The sequence below is a fragment of the Crotalus tigris genome, unplaced genomic scaffold (genome assembly GCF_016545835.1).
Source record: "Crotalus tigris isolate CLP2741 ecotype Arizona unplaced genomic scaffold, ASM1654583v1 scf7180000019478.12717781048:2074007, whole genome shotgun sequence".
NCBI lineage: Eukaryota > Metazoa > Chordata > Lepidosauria > Squamata > Viperidae > Crotalus > Crotalus tigris.
This window is the reverse complement of record NW_024097560.1, coordinates 1,165,371-1,183,416: the sequence shown is the minus strand read 5'-3', so window position 1 is coordinate 1,183,416 and position 18,046 is coordinate 1,165,371. Positions and strand designations below refer to the sequence as shown.

The window sequence follows — 18,046 nt, the reverse complement described above, 5'->3', positions numbered from 1 at the left end:
ACACATAAATTGGAGTACAGGTGCCATCACACCAGCCAGCACAGCCCACAAGGCCCCAGTAGCTGGGCAGCACACAGGTATAGTCCACTGCCACTCAGGTAGAGAAGCTGCTGCATACAGCTAATTGCTTCCGTTAATATTTTTACTGTTTATTAATAACACTTAGACTTATATACTGCTTCACGTTGCTTTACAGCCCTCTCTAGGCAGTTTTACAGAGCCAGCCCCCAACAATCCGGGTCCTCATTTTACCAATCTGAGAAGGATGGAAGGCCGAGTCAACCTTTCACCAAACTTACTTATTAAATTTATATGCTGCCCTTCTCACTATCACGTGACTCTAAATTTACATTTTTCCCATGTGAAAATGCAGTGGATCATCCCAAATCTTTTGGTTGGGTAAGGCACACCCCAGATTACATGTGGCAACTCTGCAAATTTAGCTCAAAATGTATAAAGTTTCTTGAGTTTCAGTTTGACTCCTGAAGGCCAACACCCATCTTGGTCCATGATTGCGTCTCATAGTATCCAATCAAACGCTTCTGGGGTTCTCAGATAGGGACATAGTCCTCTCCTCCTGGGGGTCCCTGCCACTGGTTGTCCCCACGCAGAGGTGGCTGTGAGCCTTTGAGACAAATATCCCTCAGTGTGACTTTATCCAGTCCCTTTTAAAGCCACCCTTGTCAGTGGCCGTCTTCATATCACATCCTCATCATATCTGGCGGTAATGAATTCCACAGATTAATTGCGCACAGTGTGAAGGAAAGCTGCTTTTGTTCCAACTCTTTTTTTCCTAAATGGCTTGGCTGAATGGCCCCTGTTGCCAGTGATTGGAGAGAGGAGGAAGAAAGCAGCTCCCAGGCCCCTTTTCTCCACTCAGTGCATTATTTTTTTTACCTTTCTGCATTTTGTTCCTGTCAATCTCGGATGTTCCAGCTTTTTCTCAAACTCCTGATTGTTTCGGTCTGCACATTTTCCCAGTTCTTTATAGCCTTTTCAAATGTGATGACTAAAACCGGACATGGCGTCCCAGTTATGGCTGTGCTATAGATCTGCATAAGAGCTTTACATTGTTGGCAGCCTTCTTCTCAACCGCATCGTCCTCAATGCGGACATGATTTGTTCTTGCATTCTTTGGGGACTGACTTCCCAGTTTATTCTACAGTCCTGGGATTTCCTGGTGGTCTCCCATCCTGGTCATAACCAACTCTAACCTCTTCTTTGCTTTTCAAGACCAGCCTGGAAATCACTCGGAATCCTTTGCCTTTAAAATGTTTATTTAACATAAGCACTGGCCATTCCAACTTCTTTGATGTGCAGCCCGTTTGCTGTTTCTGCAGGTTTTATGGGTGAGAGCTCCATTGCTCAACGAACACGGGGAAAGAGTTTAGGAGTGCTGCTTCCTAGAGAGGTCATGATTAAATGGGAGATCTTTGTAGGCTCCCCAATAATTCTAACGGGGCTACACAAAGAGTAGTAATTGTCCTGCCCTTACTTCGTGTGTGGTGTAGTCCTCTTCATGAGTGGAATTGATTGTTCTAGCACACTCCCGTTAGCTTTGGATTGACTGTTTGAAATGGAGAAGCCCCTGCTCTGTAGAGGCTATTTTGCTGCAGCATAACAGAAAAGAGCCTCTCTGGCCCATCACTGGTATATTCTCAGACATTGATATTTCTGCTGTGCTTCCCTGGATATAGATTTTGCCAGTACAGCAAGCATCTCCGCTGGAAGATCTGGTCTATTCAGGGGTTTTTTTTGGGGGGGGGGGAGAGAACATGCACTAACTCTTCTTTATTCCAAGAAGCCTCTGGACTGGTTGTGATGGTACATTACTTTATATTCTTAAAAACAAGGGGAATTAACCCTGAATAACAGGGGATTTGGTCCTCCATGATCCTGAGTCAGCAGAGAATATACAGAGAAGAATGAGACAGGAGTAAGGCAATTGGCTCTGTGATGGGTTCGACCCAAATCTGTTCATTATTATCTTGGGTTCAAATCCCTGGAAATGTGCAAAGTCTTGAGAACGCTGTTTCTCAACCTTGGCAACTTTAAGATGAGTAGATTTCAACGTCATGCTGGCTGGGGAATTCTGAGAGTTGAAATCCATTCATTTGAAACTTATTGCCAGTACTTATTTCCTTGCACAAAATCACAACATTTTCCTTATTAAAGGACGTTAAAACAGAAACTGCTGCTGTTAAATTTTGCACAGTCTTAAGAGTTTATAGGATTCCATGGTGAATTTTTAATACTGGAAAAACAAATGGATTTTTAATACCCATTGTGAGTTTGGACCCTGTTAAATCAATGTCTGCAGCATTTAGTTAACTATGTATGTCAGCTTGTATTTATTTGGCTAATTGGCCTTGAAATCCTTTCTCAATAATCCTATTTCTTGCTCTTTGCCATTAAAGTTGCTCAAAAAACAAAGCCCTGGTTTTATGTGTCATCTAACGTCATCTACAAGCCGTAAAAGGCAACCAAGAAAATGTTGTGAATTCATAAATATCTGATACCGACCCTAAAGCGAATTGTAACATTATCCTAAATTTTAAATCCGTCTGGATAGTGGTTTTGCTTTAATGGTGCCTTGGCAGAACCCAAATTTGACAATCAGCCGTTAATCAAGGCACTCTCATGTGTGTGCGTGTATGTGTGTGAGAGAGAGAAAGAGAGAGAGAGAGAGAGAGTTGCATTCTCTTGCAAGACGGTAAAATGAGGGGATCAATAGTATTTCTTCCCCCGCTTAAAAGCTCAGGCTTTTAAGCAGTTAAGGCAGTGACGAAACTCGTAAGTTCAGAAGTGAATCCAGCTTTGTGTTTTTCTTAGGGCAGCCATTAAATAGCAGCCCGATTCTGGCCAGAAGGGAATTCATGCCAAGGGCCAGCATGGATTCTATAAGAGGAAAACCCAGTAGCTTGAATAATGGTTCCGTTCTGCCTTCCTGGCAAACTCAATATTTTCCAGCCTCGGCAACTTTAAGAAGTGTGGACTTCAACTCTCAGAATTCCCCAGCCAGCATGCAATTCTAGGATTTAAAGTCCGCACGTCTTAAAGTTTCTAAGGCTCAGAAAAAAACTAACTGAAAGTCGGGGGGTTGAAATCTTCCCCCCACCCCCGAGTATTAAAATGGCCAAGGTGGAGAAACAGGGTTCTAAAGCCTGCAGAGCTGCAGTTACTCTGCACCGAAAGGTGAATTTGGAGCCCTTTCTCTCTCTCCCAGATCGCTTTGGGCTCGGCGTGTTGACCTTCACCCAGGAAGGGATGTGGAGAAGCTCTCCTAAGAGCCGCAGGCAGCATTCCTTCCCCGGCGTGATCGTCTCCTTTCTCTCCCCCCCCCAGATCTTGACCTTCGAGACCAAGAACCCCTCGGAGCTGTCGGAGCGCCTGCGCTCCGTCTGCGGCAACCAGAGCAACGCCTACGCCCGCCTGCTGGAGTACCGGCTGAACGCGCTGCGGGGACTCTGGAACGCCCAGCGCCAGCTGGCCCTGGAGGAGCAGCACGAGCGGGAGAGCTCGGGCGATGAGGAGGCCCTGGCCCTGCTCAAGCGGCAGGGCCTCCTGCAGCAGTCGGAGCAGGCGCCCTTCACCTCCCGCATGGGGCTGCTCCTGGTCTTCCCCCTGATCGAGTCCCAGAGTAGGACGGACCCTTCCCTCTGCAACGTCACCGCCGAGGTGCTCCTGACCTGCCTCCGGGACTGCCAGCCCTTGAGCTTGACCAAGGAGCCCGCAGACTGTCTGAACGGCATCGAGGCTCTGCTCTGCTCCTGGCTGGAGGAGGCCTCCCCCCGCGGCCAGCAGATCCCACGCAAGCAGAAGGAAAATGCCGCCGCTGCCCTGGTGGCCTTGGCTTGTGCCAGGTAGAGGGGGGGGCTTGTACCCGTCCACAGTCATTCATGGGCTGATCCCTGAAGACCAAAGGCCAGCCAGCTCCCGCTCCCGAAGGCTCCCTGCAGCTGCAGGCCTTGGCTGGGCCTTCAGGGAAGGTTCTGCCCAGGAGAACAAGCCTCGTGAACAGGGATCGGGGTGTGTTTCCTTCCCTTTCAAGCTGAAATGGTGGGGGTCCTCATTCCCTTGAGTTTGGGGGGGCAATCCTTACAAAGCGCGACTGGCCAGGACCTTTTCTTCGCTCTTGGTACCCTTTTGCATTCTGACCACCGTGCAAAAGGGTCCAAGAATGCTCCTGATCCTCACCTAGACAGGCTCACCTGCTTTTCCCACACCGGCTGCCTTCTCTTTCTCCTCTGGATTTGAACAGTCCTTAACTTACCGCTACATGAATAGAAAGTGAACAATATACAGTGTATGGGGATCAGTCCACAAGGCTTTGGATTTATTTATCTGGGCCCGAGTGTCGGGTCCTTCTGTTTAGAGAGCTCTGTTGCCTCCACTTACAGTGCCTGAAGGGTGCCCACTGCCTTGTTCTCTCTTTCCCAGGGGTTCCCTCAAAACATTTGTCCACACCGTCCATCTCCTACAAAAACAGACTGATTTAGGATCCCTGCCTGTGGCTGATGTGTTGTACAGGTAAGGAGGAGGAGGAGGAAGGGGGGGGAGTGGATGGTGAGCGCCCCACATATTGCCTTATGTGTATGTATATATGTATATATACGTAATATGTCTCCACATCTGCTCCCTGAAGGCTGCTGCTTCTAGAAGGCGGACCCGGATCGCCCTCCTGCTTGCTAGGGGGCAAACACATGGTGTCCTGGGGCTTTGAGGACATGTTGCCGGCACCTGACGCTAACTCTGGCTCTGGCTCAGAAAATAAAGGTAAGAAGGCGGGAAGGCTGGATGTTCCTGCCTTTAGAGTACCTGAGGTTGGACGGTTTGAGGACAGGCAGAAGCCGTGGCTCACTGATAGCTGGGTAGAGGCAGTTGGAAGGTTTTATTCCGTGGGGGAATTCGTCTCCTTCAGAGTGGGGAGCAGAGCAAACACCGGTGTTTGCCAGAAGGCTGCTTCTTCCAAAATGCAGGAATAAAAAAGCAACCCTGACCCCCCCCCAAAATGGGCCCTTCGATAAAGAGCAGGGAGCCGTTCTCCTTCCAGCCTCTTAATCTCTCTTCCCCAGCTTAATGGCAGCCAATTTTTCCCCACCTGCACCTAGAGGAGTCCTCCTCCAGGTTCTCATCTTTCTTCTTGACTCCAGTTGCCAGTGTCGCCTGAACAGGCAGGGCTCGGAACTGGACATACCAAAAGATTAGAATGAGACTAGTGGACCAAGCTCTCTTTCCAGATGGAGAGAAAGCCGTCCCTCGGCCTTTTGTAGACATAACGAGGGTGGCAGCCCTACGGAAAGTCCGGTCTCGCACACCGAGGACGTTTGGCTGTGGGTCAGAGGAACGTCGTCTTCCCTGCTCCGGCAGCGGAGAGCGTGACCTCCCCCCAAATTGTGTGGCTTTGAAAGTAACCTCCTCCTGAACGCCTCTTGTAGATGCAGACTTGGGACGCTGCCTGGCAGTGGATGGACTTTATCTTTATACAACCAACTCAGTTGGCCGGGGAATCAGCAAATTAGGATCTGGATTGCACGGTACTTTACGGTAAGCCCCTCAGCAAAGCAGGGTCTCCGGGAGAGGCAGGGCAAACGCAGAGGAAGGCAGCACGCGGTGGGTTTCAGGCGGGAACCAGGGAGGGGACTGGGAGGAATAAGCAGACGTGCGTGATGAAGAGCTGCCCTGCTCTTCCTTTCAGAGGCTTTGTGTACTGCCGCAACGAGGAGCTGGAATCCGGCTGGGTGGCCTTTGGGAGTGGCAGGCTGGTCCACAGGCCGGTCTCTTTCGACAACAAACCTCACTCCCTTTTCCAGGTCATCGATCAGAACACCCTCCAGGTAAAACCAGAGGTGCTTTTAGATTTAGTGTCTGTCCCAGGGCCACGTTTGTGATCGAGCCTGGGGTCCAGTCCCCCCCCCCCAATCTTTAATAATAATTAATTGCATTTGTCTCTTGGAAAGCTCTGTGGTTTTTCAGAAAATAAGATTTTTAAAGGTCCCTTGTGCACTTGCTGTCTTTCTCTGGGGAACTTTTCCGTCACTCCACCAGTGCTTAAACGGCCCAAGAGTGACTTAGGATCTGAGAATTATGCCAGCTCAGTCCATGGAACTCTGCCCTGGATATTTCCGAGATGACTCAGGCTCTCGGTCTCCCTTTGAAAGCTAGAAATCCATTGAGAATGTCTGAGGACTAGCAAAATATTCTCCGCTGGCTGCATCTGAGAGACTCTGGCCCCACTTCCAAGAGCTGAGACAGCAGCAGACAAACCTCGAATATCAGTTATATGAGTCTTGTGCTGCTTAGCGTCGCAACCCAGTCATTACACAGAGGGCGCAAAGGAATCTCGGGTGGATCTTGTGGTACCAGGTGCAGGATGAAGGAAATTGCTGATTCCCAATTAGAATCCGTGTCTTCCTTTTTGAGCCTATTGGTGGAGCCCTGCCTGCCATCCTATCTGAACATCAGGACTTGACTTCAGTATTCATGATGGGAGAATACAGTGATGGCAGAGCTTCTTCCACTTTTGAGAAAAATTAAATCTTAGAGGAAGCTAGCAGCGGTGGGGATGGAAGAAAGTTCTTACATGGTGTTGCTCTTGACAGAAGCTTCTTTTTAAAAATCTCATTCACATTCCAATGTGATTGATCAGCAAGTGTCACCTTGCAAGTTGTGATGCTTTTGTTTTGCTGTGAAGAGAACAAATTAAGTTTTGCTTCCAGCACTCTTCTTTCTTAAAAGATGAAGAAGCAGCTCTATCTCTCTTCAGCGATCTGTCTGAAATACAAATATTGATTTTAGTTGTAAATGTCAGGCTGGCGTACCGGCACGCTTTGCACAGAACCACTTAGCACCATGATACTGTCAGGATCAGCGTGTCATAATAAATGCCCGTAAAACCGAATTTCTCCTCCCTTCCCCCCCCCCGCCCCGTTTCTCTGCCCCAGGTGTGCCAGCTTCTCCCAATGCCCCCCGATCACTTCCCCATAGGCAGCACCATGACCACGGTCCATCTCTCTTCCGATGGGACCTACTTCTACTGGATCTGGTCTCCTGCAAGCTTGAATGAAAAAACCCCCAAGGGCCACTCGGTCTTCATGGACGTCTTTGAACTCAAGGTGAGTCTTGTTCCCAGAAGACGGGCACGGACGGGGCACCTGCCAGGCGCAGATGTCCTCCGTGTAGCCATGAAGAGGCCGGTGATGAGCTCTCCTCCGCTGTCTCGGTTCTTTGGCCCAGGTGGACAACGGGCTCTGCGTCGCCAGGCCCCTCCAGGAGCGCATCATCCTGATGAGGAAAGAGGGGGACTCGGCCAAGAGCATTAACGAGATGCTGCTCAGCCGGCTCTCAAGGTACAGAGCCTCCCCCTCGGCCACCCTGGCCGCGCTGACTGGCTCCACCATCTCCAATACGCTGAAGGAAGACCAGGCGGGTAAGGGGCAATGTCTTCCTGGCTTTTGTGGCTTTCCTGCCCTAGGGGGCAGCTGGGCTGAAGGGGGCGAGGTCCAGCCTCTGCTCCTCTGAGGTGGCTCTTGAAGGCCTTCCCCGGGATGCGGTCCCTCGTCTTATGCTCTTGCACTGGACCACGTCCTTCGCCTCGTCTTGCGGCTGTCGGGCAAAATGACCTCCCTGTGCTTCTCACAACTTCCCCTCCTCTTTCTTCAGCTGCTAACACTAGTTGCGGTCTGCCTCTCAAAATGCTCCGGAAGACCCCGATATATACCTGCGGGACATACCTGGTGATGTTAGTTCCGCCTCCGGGGGGCTCCGGCAGTTCAGCCACACGGTCTCTCTTTGGGGGAAGCGGCGGTTTGTCATCCTTGAAAAGTAAGTTCTCTTCCCTCTCTTCCCTCTTGGCCTTGGGGGAGGAGAGCAGCCTGGAACGGTTGGTGGATTGATGGCAGATTCCTTGTTTAAAGTCCTAGCTTCCAGTTTGGTGTACAATCTCTCCGACGGGCAATTTGCAAGCCGAGCAGACCTCATTGATGCGGCTGGGAGCTCCCTTGGGCGTGGTGCCCTTGTCCCTGGCCTAGGTAAGCCTCGGGTGCCTGTCTTAGAGGCAGGATGTTCTGAGTGAAAGTCCACAATGCGGCTTTCTCTAGCTATTAAGCTGAGCTTGGACAGAACACCTAGGTGCAAATTCCTTGAGAACAAATCTCCTGAATAGTATTAAAAAAAAAAAAAAAACCACCAACAGTCTGCTGGAAGATGCCTCTAGCCCAACCCCCTGCTCAAGCAGGAGACCCTGTACCATTTCAGATAAATGGTTGTCCCATCTCTTCTTAAAGACCTCCAGGGATGGAGCGCCCATAACTTCTGGAGGCAAGTTGTTCCATGAAGAGACGGAGATATTTTAACAGCCAGTATCCCAGGATTTCTGTAAGCTTTTGCTCGCTTTGCGTCCCCGTTCCCGTTTGATCAAGGGAGCTACCCGTGTTTCCGTCCAGGCGCCTGCTACGATGCCCTGAACAACATGATCTGGACGTGCTCCAACGACTACATTGACCAGTGGTGCAACCCGGGGAACCAGGCCTTCCATTACATCTGCCAGAGGCTGGGAGTCAGCCACCTCCTCTTGGAGCCCCAAGGTAGGAGGCAAACGGTGCCGCCGGCACGCTCAGTGGATGGGGCAAATGGAAGAGCAGCAGGCCATTCCTTCCCCTGCAATTGGTCCTGGGCACACTTAGTAGTAAACCCTTGTGGCAACAAGGATTTGGCATTGTGAACAGCGGAGCACTTTGCTTTTATAAACACAATTGTGCTTCTGTAAGGATAATCCTAGTCAAGACTTTTGCAGTTCACAACTGGGGCTTAAATAGCTACCAAAACGTATTTTTCTCTCGCACAAATGTGACATTATTTTAAGTTTGTTTGCACACAGTTGGAAATATTTAAATGTTAGCATTTTATGCCTGGTGTTGTATTATTTGAAAGAGTCTGAAATTCCCATTGCCTGTTTATTTGAAATTATTTCTGAGCAGTAATTGGCCTCCCCTCTCTGTCTCCTTTGTCAGGGGTGATTTATCAGCTTTGCCAGGCAAATTTAAAAAGAACATGATTGTTTTTTCCAGGAGATGCCATAACCACGAACGAGGTTATCAATCAACTGCTGCACCACGTGGGTGCCATGTGCATCCATCAGCTCAACCTGCTGGCAGCCAGTAACAATATGCCAGTCACAAATTTCCTGGCCAAGCAACACCCCATTGAAGCCCATCATCTTAGCAGCATCTGCGACATCATGGAGAAAGCCATGGTCAACGGGGACATGTGCATCATACGCTGCACCCTGGTGGTCTTCCAGGTATATATACCTGATCAAGTCACACCTTTCATCACGTTAGGTTACCCCGCCAGGTCAGATCCTAGTGTGTTGAGGAGGAGGAGGAGGAGGAGGCATCCTTGCTGCTGTCTGCGTTATGTGTCAGGAGTCCTTGAAGCTCTCTGAGCTTGCTTGTTTTTTTGCAGGCATTTCATTACCCAAACTAGGTAACATCATCAGTGTGAGTCTGTTGTGTATTTTGGAAAGAAACGGGGCACCCCACCGGAGAGTTTTCGTCTGCTGCCACTCCGAGGGTGACCCACATCCTTGATTGAGCCGAGTCCTTGATTGAGCTGAGATGTGCTCTGGATTATTGCCTCCCCCAGAAAAAAAGACAAAAATTTAGAGTATAGGCTAAATATTGTTCTTGTTCACCAGAAATTGTATGAAGTTCAAACCTGATCATCTGTGGCATTATTTTTTTAATATTGGCAACTTTAAGATAGGTGGGCTTCAACTCCCAGGGTTCATGGCTGGCTGGGGAGTCCTGGGAATTGACGTCCACCCATCGTGAAGTTGTCAAGTTGAAAAACACTGATCTGTGGGATAACTATGCCTGGTTTTTTGAGGTTCACGAAGAAAGAAAATAGAATTTGAATATCTTACCCTTTTTTGTTCAATTCTTCTTCTCCAATATAAGTTGAGCCAACCTGGTTATTTCAATAAATCCAGATAGAATGCAGATCAGCTAAACGTGCATTACTTTAATGGCTGTGCATATATTTCTCCCTCCCACCTTCCATTGCAACGCTTGTCTTGCAGGTGGTTTTTAAATTTTTCTTCAGTCCCCAAACAGAGAAGAATCGGGAGATTGTGAGGCGATCCGGCCTCTTGCTTTGGCAGTTACTGATGGCCCCAGTTGACCAGATCAGCCCCGAAATCCAAAAGGAGGTCTGTCTGGCCATCAGGTAGGACATCCGGCCTCATCTCACTGTATCAAAGGACTCTCCATGAAATTAAGCAAATAAAAACCACAAAGCAGCCGCTCTTTGCTTTGTTTACCAGGAAGTGTGAATTTGCTGTGCTGTATACCCAGCTTCCGCACATTTAACAAAAACATACCCTTACTTTAACCAAACCAGATTTCCAGACGGGTGTCCGTAACTCATGTTGTAGCAAATAATATTACCAACAGTTCAAAGCCTCTGCTAGAGTACATCAGTGTATCTTCAAAACGCAGCGCTCTTTTTTGTATGCTTTTGTGCAAATGCTAAGTGTTGCCTTTCTCTGCCTTTTTAAGTTCTGGACTAAGCATCCTGTACCCTGGAGAAACAGAAATTAATAACCTACTGAAACTGGTCTTAACGGAAGGTAAGAGTTTTTAAAGTGCTGGAGTGCAATTAATTTGTAAATTAAAAACACACAGTTTACTGCATGCTTCGAGCAAAGGCCGTGTCACCGAGAGCTTTGCAGCACAATCCCAGCCCTTTGCTTACCTTCCTCCCTGAATTGGCCCATTCTAGGAGACAGGAACAGCGGCCTGGCCCAGCTTCGAGATGTGATCCTGACCAGCATGGCTGAACAACTCCAGAACAACAGATTTGGCAGCGAAGAAGAGGAGCACTGCAGGTGAACCTCCTGGGCAGGGGCTCTGCAAACTGGTCGAATGAACCTGAGAGTTTGCCTCCTGGGGAAGAGCTGAGATCAGCAGGAGAGGCTGGTGTGGCTCTTAAGACTGACTGATTTAACGCGCTGCAATGTCTCCCGTTCTAACCCTTCCTCCTTTGCCCCCTCGGTTCTGCCTTCGAAGACTAAACGACGAGCTTTTGCACTACATCCTCAAGATTGTGGTCCGAGAATCTTGTATCTTAATCACCAAGTGCCAAATCGTCTCTCGAGATGAATTTCAGAGGCTTCTCTCCACTGTGCCTGTGAGTAACCACGCCCCGCTCTCTCTCTCTGGGGGCCGCAGTGGGGAGAATGAGGGGAAGGGGGACAGCTTCTCCTTTTGGGGAATCTAGGAACGGTGGCAGGTATCTCTGTCAATCTGGGTCTCCTCCTTCTCTTGCTCCTGCTCGGAATGTTCAACATTTGATGCTCTCGTGTTCATCATTGTTTTTAATATAAAAGGGGTTACTTCCTACTAACTTGTCTTTCAGTTTGGCAAGGACCAGGAACTTGTAATGCATCTCCCAAATTTTAGCTTGAATTAAGGTGTCAAAACTTCCTTGCACCTCCTTTAACCCCGCTGTGACCCTGCAGCTAGAGAAGGACTGGAGGTTTCCTTTCTCTGCTCCCCTGTTTGTGAGTTTCCTCTGGACCTCAAAAGCAGCCCGCTGGCTTTCCTTCACTGCTTGGTGAGGGAATTGTGTCGGGACGGTAACCCCAGACGTCCCTGCTTGTCTTGCAGGCCGCCTCTGCCTGCCTGCGGTACCTGATGGCTGTTCAGAACCACCTTCTCAGTAATACCGTTTTGATTAAACCGGACGAAAACGACGACAGTGACAGCTCCTTGCAGGGAGAGACCTTGAAGGTACAGGTAAACACCAAGTTGGAAGCTCCTCCGCCCTTGCTCTCTCCTGGCCCCGGTGCGGCCGCCTCTTCAGCCGACGGGTATGGCCCCCTCTGTGCTCGCCCTCTGTGGTCCTGGTGGCGTGACGTCGTGTCCAAAAGCAGAGCTGCGTGGGGGCTTCCGCTGGCCTCCCCCCCACGAGTGGCAGTTCCTCACTTTGCATGGAGTAACCAGTGGTTAGAGCTGCAGGGCCCCCCCTTAGAATCCTAGCGTGAGATCACCTGGTGTTCCCCCCCCCCACAAGCTCCTTTGGGTTAGAAGACTCATCCCGGGGCAAAGCCAGGGAAGATCCCTGGGACCTTTGCAGTTTACAGCCGGGGGGGACGAGTGCACCCCAGAAGAATCCTGGGCTCGCCTTTGCTCGCTTCTCTCAGCCCCGTCTGGAAAAGCTCCCCTTCCAGTCCCTTCAGGCTGATGAAGGCTGTCCCTTGCTGGCTCCCTGCAGGCGGTCCATCTATTTCCCCTAAAATCCAGTCTCTGTGAAAGGCTTTCCGTACACTTCAGGGAATGCTAATCCTCTCCAAAGGAATGGGCTGTTGGCTTTTTTTTGTCCCCTGGTTGGCTTTGTCTCTGTTGTCAGAACCATTAAGAGGAGGAAGGGAACGGCTTGGTCCGTTGCACCCTCCGCTTGGCTGAGCCCTCAGATGGGCCGGGATGATTTCTATCCATTTCCTTCTTGCTGTTCAGGAAGTTACTTGTGCCTCATCCTTTATACTCCTCACTCTGACATGTCCGTGACCGTCTGAAGTCAGTGCTGAATGTCTCCACGCCACGTCTCATCCGGCATACCCATTTCGTTCCTGTTTGTTTCCTTCCGTTTCTCTCCGCAGTGGCTATCATCCTCTCTTCCCTTCTAGGACGGTTTGGTTCCTTGTCTGGCCCCACAAGCAGGCTGGATTAATCATTCTGATAAGTACTTGCAGAGTTGGGGCCCGGCCTGCTTAGCACCCGCTGTACTATCCAGCTGGCTGGAATTTCCTGTGTTGGTTTCGCTCACTCCAATTTCCCAAAAAACAAAACAAAAACAAAACAAAAAACCCACCAACAACCAACCCCTTGGCAGCCAAGAAAAAAAGGAGCTGTTCTCATGATGTGAATTAGGGAAATAAGAATAGTTAAGCAGAATGATCTTATTTAGGCTCTAGAGCAGATTTTCAGGGAAAGGTCACTCTGAAGAATCTTCACGTTGGGATGTTTTTGCTTTAGAGAAGCACTAAATGATTCTCCAGCAAACACGGTTATTCATTCCCCAACCTGGTGCCTGCCAGACGTATTTGGGAAAACCACGTTAACCCCCCAGGCCAGGGTGGTTGACCTCTTTTTTCCAGCCTCTTGCTGAATCTCTGGTGATCAGCTTTTCTGCCTCAGTTGCACTGATTTAGGAAGGTTGATCTCTGGCCTGGTAAGAAATGTGGTCTCTGAAGTAGGTGGCCTCCAGAATCAATGAAGCACTTAAGTATTTTAACAGTGAGGTTTCATTACATACAAGGCCTTGTTCTTACAGGCCGAGGTGGAGTGATAGGAACATAGTAGTGTTTCTTTTGTTAAAAGTATCCTGCCACTCCTGCTCCAGGCTGTCGGCCCACGGCAAAAGAATCCTGAGTGGGGAGGGTGGACTGTTAGATCCCCCACAGGTCCTGCTGCTCCTGAAACCTTCTTCCACAGAAGATCTCCCGGTTTTCTGCCTCCAGAGATCTCTCGCTGCCTGGCTTGTTGTCGCACTCATCCCATCAACTTTGGAAGCCCGTCTTTATTTTGCATGGACCTCCGCGTTGGATTTAGAAGCGAACGGTTCTGCGGGCCCCAGAAACGCCGTTCTGAGTTTCGTTTGTCTCCTCGTAGGAGCTCAAGACTAGCATCTTGGCCCTGGCTATGCAGATCCTCACGGGGTGCGATGAAGTGCTCGAGAAGCTGCAGCAGGTCACCACCACCCTGATCAACAGCGACGTCCCAGACCGGGAACAGAGGTAAGGCCTCCACTTGATCCGGAGAGGCGCCCTCCCTGTCAAGCCTGCTTCCAGAAGGGGACCAAAATGAAAATGCATCCAGCTGAAAGGAGGAGTCACCAGGGATGAGGTCCAATCTGAGGTGCATCAAACTGCACCTAGCACAGAGTTGTCCAACCTTGCCCACTTTAAGACCTGTGGACTTCAACTCCCAGAAGCTGGCTGGGGAATTCTGGAAGTTGAAGTCCACAGGTCTTAAAGTGGGCAAGGTTGGACCATCCCCAAGTTAGCAGTTATTGAGCAGGGCATTCAGAAGACTCAGGCCCCAGGTCCATCTCTGAAGTCCAAGGAGGGAGGACCCCAGGCTGCAGGGCCGAGGGGATGTTTCTCGAGAAGGCGTCTGCCAGGCACACCCTCCCAAAAGCAGAATTGTGGTGGTGGGGACTCTTGTTGCAGATTGAAAGGCCTGGAGCAGGTGACCAAAGCAACTGTCCTGGGCCACCTGCTTCCCGTGTTGCTGACCTCCTTGATGCATCCGAATCTTCAGACCTTGATGGTGGCCGATCCTCTTATGCCTCAGCTGGTGCAGCTGGTCCTCTACACGAGCCAGGTACCGCCCACCTCGCTGCCCTCTGGCTTTGTCAATCTCCTGCTTTCCCCACTTGGAAGTTAGCCCTGGACCTTGTGACCTGTTTGCCCTGGTGTTGTGTTGCAGACAGCCTTGTTGCTGAAAACCCAGTCTCCGGTTTTCACGGACGTGAGCGGTTCTCCTGGAGGAGCCTCTGAACCGAGGAACAAACTCTTTCCTGATGAGAGGTGATTGGCACGAGCATCAGAGCCTTCACACGATTCATCCCCCCCCCCAAGTTCTCTCTCTCTCTCTCTCTCTCTCTTTCACCCACTGGAGATTTTGTGCCTGGAGTAATTGCTTTTAAGGGGATCATTGAAAGATAAAGACTTAGGCTAGTATGGAAAACCAATTTCTGAGCTTGTGAAGAGCTGAAAGTATAAGCCACGGGTGTCCAATCTTAGCGGCTTTAAAACGTGTGGATGTCCAACTCTCAGAATTCTGGGAGTTGAAGTCCACACTTCTTAAGTCACCACGGTTGGACAGCCCTGGTGCAAGGCAACCACAGTTTTTCTGCTCTCCATAAACTTATCAACCTTAAGACCCCTACCAGAAAACCAGCAAATAAAAATATATATATTATTACGTTCCAAAAGTGACGTGTTTTTTTTAAAGCCACAGCGGACAAGATGGTTCTTAGCCCCCAGTTTTGTACGGGGATAGCAATGGAAGTATTTGGTTCCCACAGTTCTTTGAAGTGAGGCTTAATAGATCCTATAGAGTTACTTCTTTGGTATCTTTCTTGTTTTACGTTTATGCCAGGATGCTGGAAGAGAAAGAAGAGCCGGGGTTCCTTACCGGCTTGAAAATCCCAGCTCCTTGGGCTGCTGGCAAGACGGTGGAGACCGTTCACCCCGTCAGGGACAATTACAAATTCAAGGAGACTGTGCACATTCCTGGAGCCCGTTGCTTGTACCTGAGGTTCGACAGCCGATGCTCCTCACAGTACGATTACGATAAGGTCAGTTGGGGCCGGACCATAAACTCCACCTTGGGTGGGACCTGTAAAGAAAGACAGCCACGCTGAGACAGGAGCAGCCTTGATGCCCCTTCTGAAGGGTTGCAGGTCAAGAAGATCCATGAGGCCAGCCACAATGGGGCAACGGGCCTGCTCCCCTCTCAGGAGCTCTTAGGAAAGGCTTCCATGGCTTAGATTTGCCCTCCTGCCACTCTGCTGTGTCTCTTGTGTCTCTGCAGCTGGTGATATACGCAGGACCCAACACAAACAGCCGGAAGGTGGCCGAATACGGAGGCAACACCTTAGGATACGGCAGCCGCAGCGTCTTGGGGACCGGATGGCCTAAAGATTTAGTGAAGGTACCAAACGGCTCTTTCCTGTCCTTGCTGATAAAATTTCAGTTCAAAGAAAAAAAGAAGCCACTTACTCTATAAGTACAGAAAAATAGATTCCCTGGATCACGGGCATAGCGGGCAGAGGAGAACGTTCTTTCTAGATTTCGTTCTGTATTTTGTAATAACAAAACGAGGAGAGTCAGCCTTCACCTGCTTGTTTAATGGAATCGCTTCCCATTCAAACCGTCAGGTGGAAGGAGACACGGTCACCTTCTCTTTTGAAATGCGGAGTGGCCGAGAACACAACACCCCAGATAAAGCCATGTGGGGCTTTGCCTGCACCGTCCGGGCACAGGTACGGGCTGCGGTTCGCCCCAGCATTTCAGCTTGGGGAGTAACTAACGTCCCCTCAATCCCGGCAGCCTCTGAACACGGGTTAATCCTTCTGCCTGTTGCAAGGGTGCTGGTGGGGAGGCTGAGCACCAGGTGGTGCTTAAAGAGACAGCTCGCCATTAATTCACTGCTCCTGAATAAGGTCCCAAACAGAAAGGAGGCAGTGCACTCACAAGATAAATGCGTAGGCACGTCTTGGCAACTCCTCTAACTTCCTTACATTAGAGCTGTCTTTTATGGGCTTGTGCTCTTTCGGTGCTTGCGATTTTGATTTTGATTCGTCTTATACGCTTCGTGTGGGCAGGCATGTGTGCAGACCAGGCGCCACGGCCGTAACTCTCTGCTTCCCCTCTGCTGCCCAGGAGTCCTCGGAAGACGTCTCTGGCGGGCTGCCCTTCCTGGTCGACCTGGCGCTGGGCTTGTCCGTCCTGGCCTGCTCGATGTTGAGGATCCTGTACAATGGGCCAGAGATCACCAAAGAGGAGGAGACGTGTCAGGACCTTCTGCGGTCCAAGCTTCTGCAGAGGTAGGCAGCCCAATCTGGGAATGGGTGGGAAGGAGGAGGAGGAGGCGATCCACCGATCCACAGCAGGTTGTTACGTGAAAGGACGCTGGGTGTGTTTCACGGCACGAACGACGGCACGCCCCTTTGTGCTTCCTGAGACAAAAAGCCCAGCCTTTCCTTGGGCTGTTCCCTTTTTTCAGATGCCAGTGGCAAGTGGAAGCCAACGGCGTGATCTCTCCAGCTCTGACACCCAGCCCTTCCCCGCTGCCTCTCACCATTGAGGAAGATCAGGAGTTCACCTACCCATCAGACGTCCTTGTCCCACCCGTGGGCCACTACTTTGACCTGCCCAGGATTCGACTCCCGCCTGGAATCATGATCAAGCTCAGGGAAATATCTGGCCGCGCTCGCCCTCAGTTCAGACCCAGCATCAGGTTTGTGTGTGTGTGTGTGTGTGTGTGTGTGTGTGTGTGTGACGTTCTTTCGGTCACCTTCGCTTCCTCCAGATCGGCAGCTGGAGAGAACTCTTGCCTTGGTCAGATATTTGTCCGAGCGCCTGCTTGTCAGACCTTTATCGACCTTTTATCATTTTGGGCTTTCGCCTTCAACAGGGAGGTGATCCAGCCAGATGTGATGGAAGAAATGGTGGTTTCGTGTGTGATCAAGCACTTGAATCTAGTGGACGCGCTCCAGTCTCTCATAAACTTCCAGTACCAGGAGGAGCACGCTGAGGAATACGACCTGCTTTGCAAAATTATGGGAGAAACCTTTAAGAAGCTGAACGCCATGGAAAGACAACTGCAGGTAAAGCGTGCTGTGAAAACCTGGTTTTTGCAGTGGCCGCTTTCAGCTGTGTGTCTCGGGAGGCTCACGGTGGGCGGAATGTGAATTGTTTTTCCTGAGTTCCCTGCTGAGGTCCAGCTTTCTGACGTTGCTTTTTTTCCTTTTGGCCAGAGTGTGGCCGAACTGGAGCAGAAATGGCAAAGCGAGGTGGAAGACGCCATGCACGGAAAGCTGGAAAATAATGTGCCCTTCTTCTATGACTATCACTTTAATGAGGTAAAGGCAAAGAATCTCAAGATTATGCTGGGCAGGTTTGGTTTTGGCTTCTTCCTGAATTGGTCTTCCGTTTCCCTCGATTCCTTATAAACTGCTTAACTGTATTTTTCACTGCTCCTGGGTAAACCACGTGCAGCTTTAAAACTGTCTGAGTGACTCCCTGTTGGAAATCAGATGTCTGCTGGGAAGAGCTGGTTTCTTCAAGCACGCATGCCTGGGAAAGGGGTCCCCAGAGTGTTGTGGGGGGCCTTGAGGGTTAGAAGCCAGAGGAGTGGAAGGTGACAAATAGCGTCTTTCGGTGGTTTAGTTCTTCCAGATATCTAGGAAGGGGTCTCGGTCTGGAGCAAGGGAGCAACTTCTGCAGAAAGAGAATTCTTTCCTTGGGAGTTCT

At 50.1% G+C, this 18,046-nt stretch overlaps 1 protein-coding gene across 3 annotated transcripts in view; it reads left to right on the top strand.

Annotated features, from left to right (window-relative positions):
* The window catches only part of HECTD4 (HECT domain E3 ubiquitin protein ligase 4), a 44,939-nt gene that overhangs the window by 2,372 nt on the left and 24,521 nt on the right, over window positions 1–18,046 (top strand). For 2 of the 3 annotated variants that reach the window (XM_039362482.1, XM_039362481.1), the window contains exons 2-27: window positions 3,346–3,863; window positions 4,441–4,530; window positions 4,646–4,776; window positions 5,439–5,547; window positions 5,699–5,837; window positions 6,945–7,115; window positions 7,237–7,429; window positions 7,663–7,824; window positions 7,917–8,030; window positions 8,445–8,585; window positions 9,069–9,301; window positions 10,082–10,227; window positions 10,560–10,630; window positions 10,783–10,888; window positions 11,070–11,190; window positions 11,670–11,798; window positions 13,674–13,798; window positions 14,234–14,387; window positions 14,493–14,593; window positions 15,168–15,366; window positions 15,603–15,722; window positions 15,949–16,053; window positions 16,454–16,617; window positions 16,797–17,030; window positions 17,208–17,400; window positions 17,551–17,655. In XM_039362482.1, coding sequence (XP_039218416.1) covers window positions 3,346–3,863; window positions 4,441–4,530; window positions 4,646–4,776; window positions 5,439–5,547; window positions 5,699–5,837; window positions 6,945–7,115; window positions 7,237–7,429; window positions 7,663–7,824; window positions 7,917–8,030; window positions 8,445–8,585; window positions 9,069–9,301; window positions 10,082–10,227; window positions 10,560–10,630; window positions 10,783–10,888; window positions 11,070–11,190; window positions 11,670–11,798; window positions 13,674–13,798; window positions 14,234–14,387; window positions 14,493–14,593; window positions 15,168–15,366; window positions 15,603–15,722; window positions 15,949–16,053; window positions 16,454–16,617; window positions 16,797–17,030; window positions 17,208–17,400; window positions 17,551–17,655 — 4,074 coding nt within the window. The remainder of the gene's footprint in view (window positions 1–3,345; window positions 3,864–4,440; window positions 4,531–4,645; window positions 4,777–5,438; window positions 5,548–5,698; window positions 5,838–6,944; window positions 7,116–7,236; window positions 7,430–7,662; window positions 7,825–7,916; window positions 8,031–8,444; window positions 8,586–9,068; window positions 9,302–10,081; window positions 10,228–10,559; window positions 10,631–10,782; window positions 10,889–11,069; window positions 11,191–11,669; window positions 11,799–13,673; window positions 13,799–14,233; window positions 14,388–14,492; window positions 14,594–15,167; window positions 15,367–15,602; window positions 15,723–15,948; window positions 16,054–16,453; window positions 16,618–16,796; window positions 17,031–17,207; window positions 17,401–17,550; window positions 17,656–18,046) is intronic. The other variant, XM_039362483.1, reaches the window with a different exon arrangement.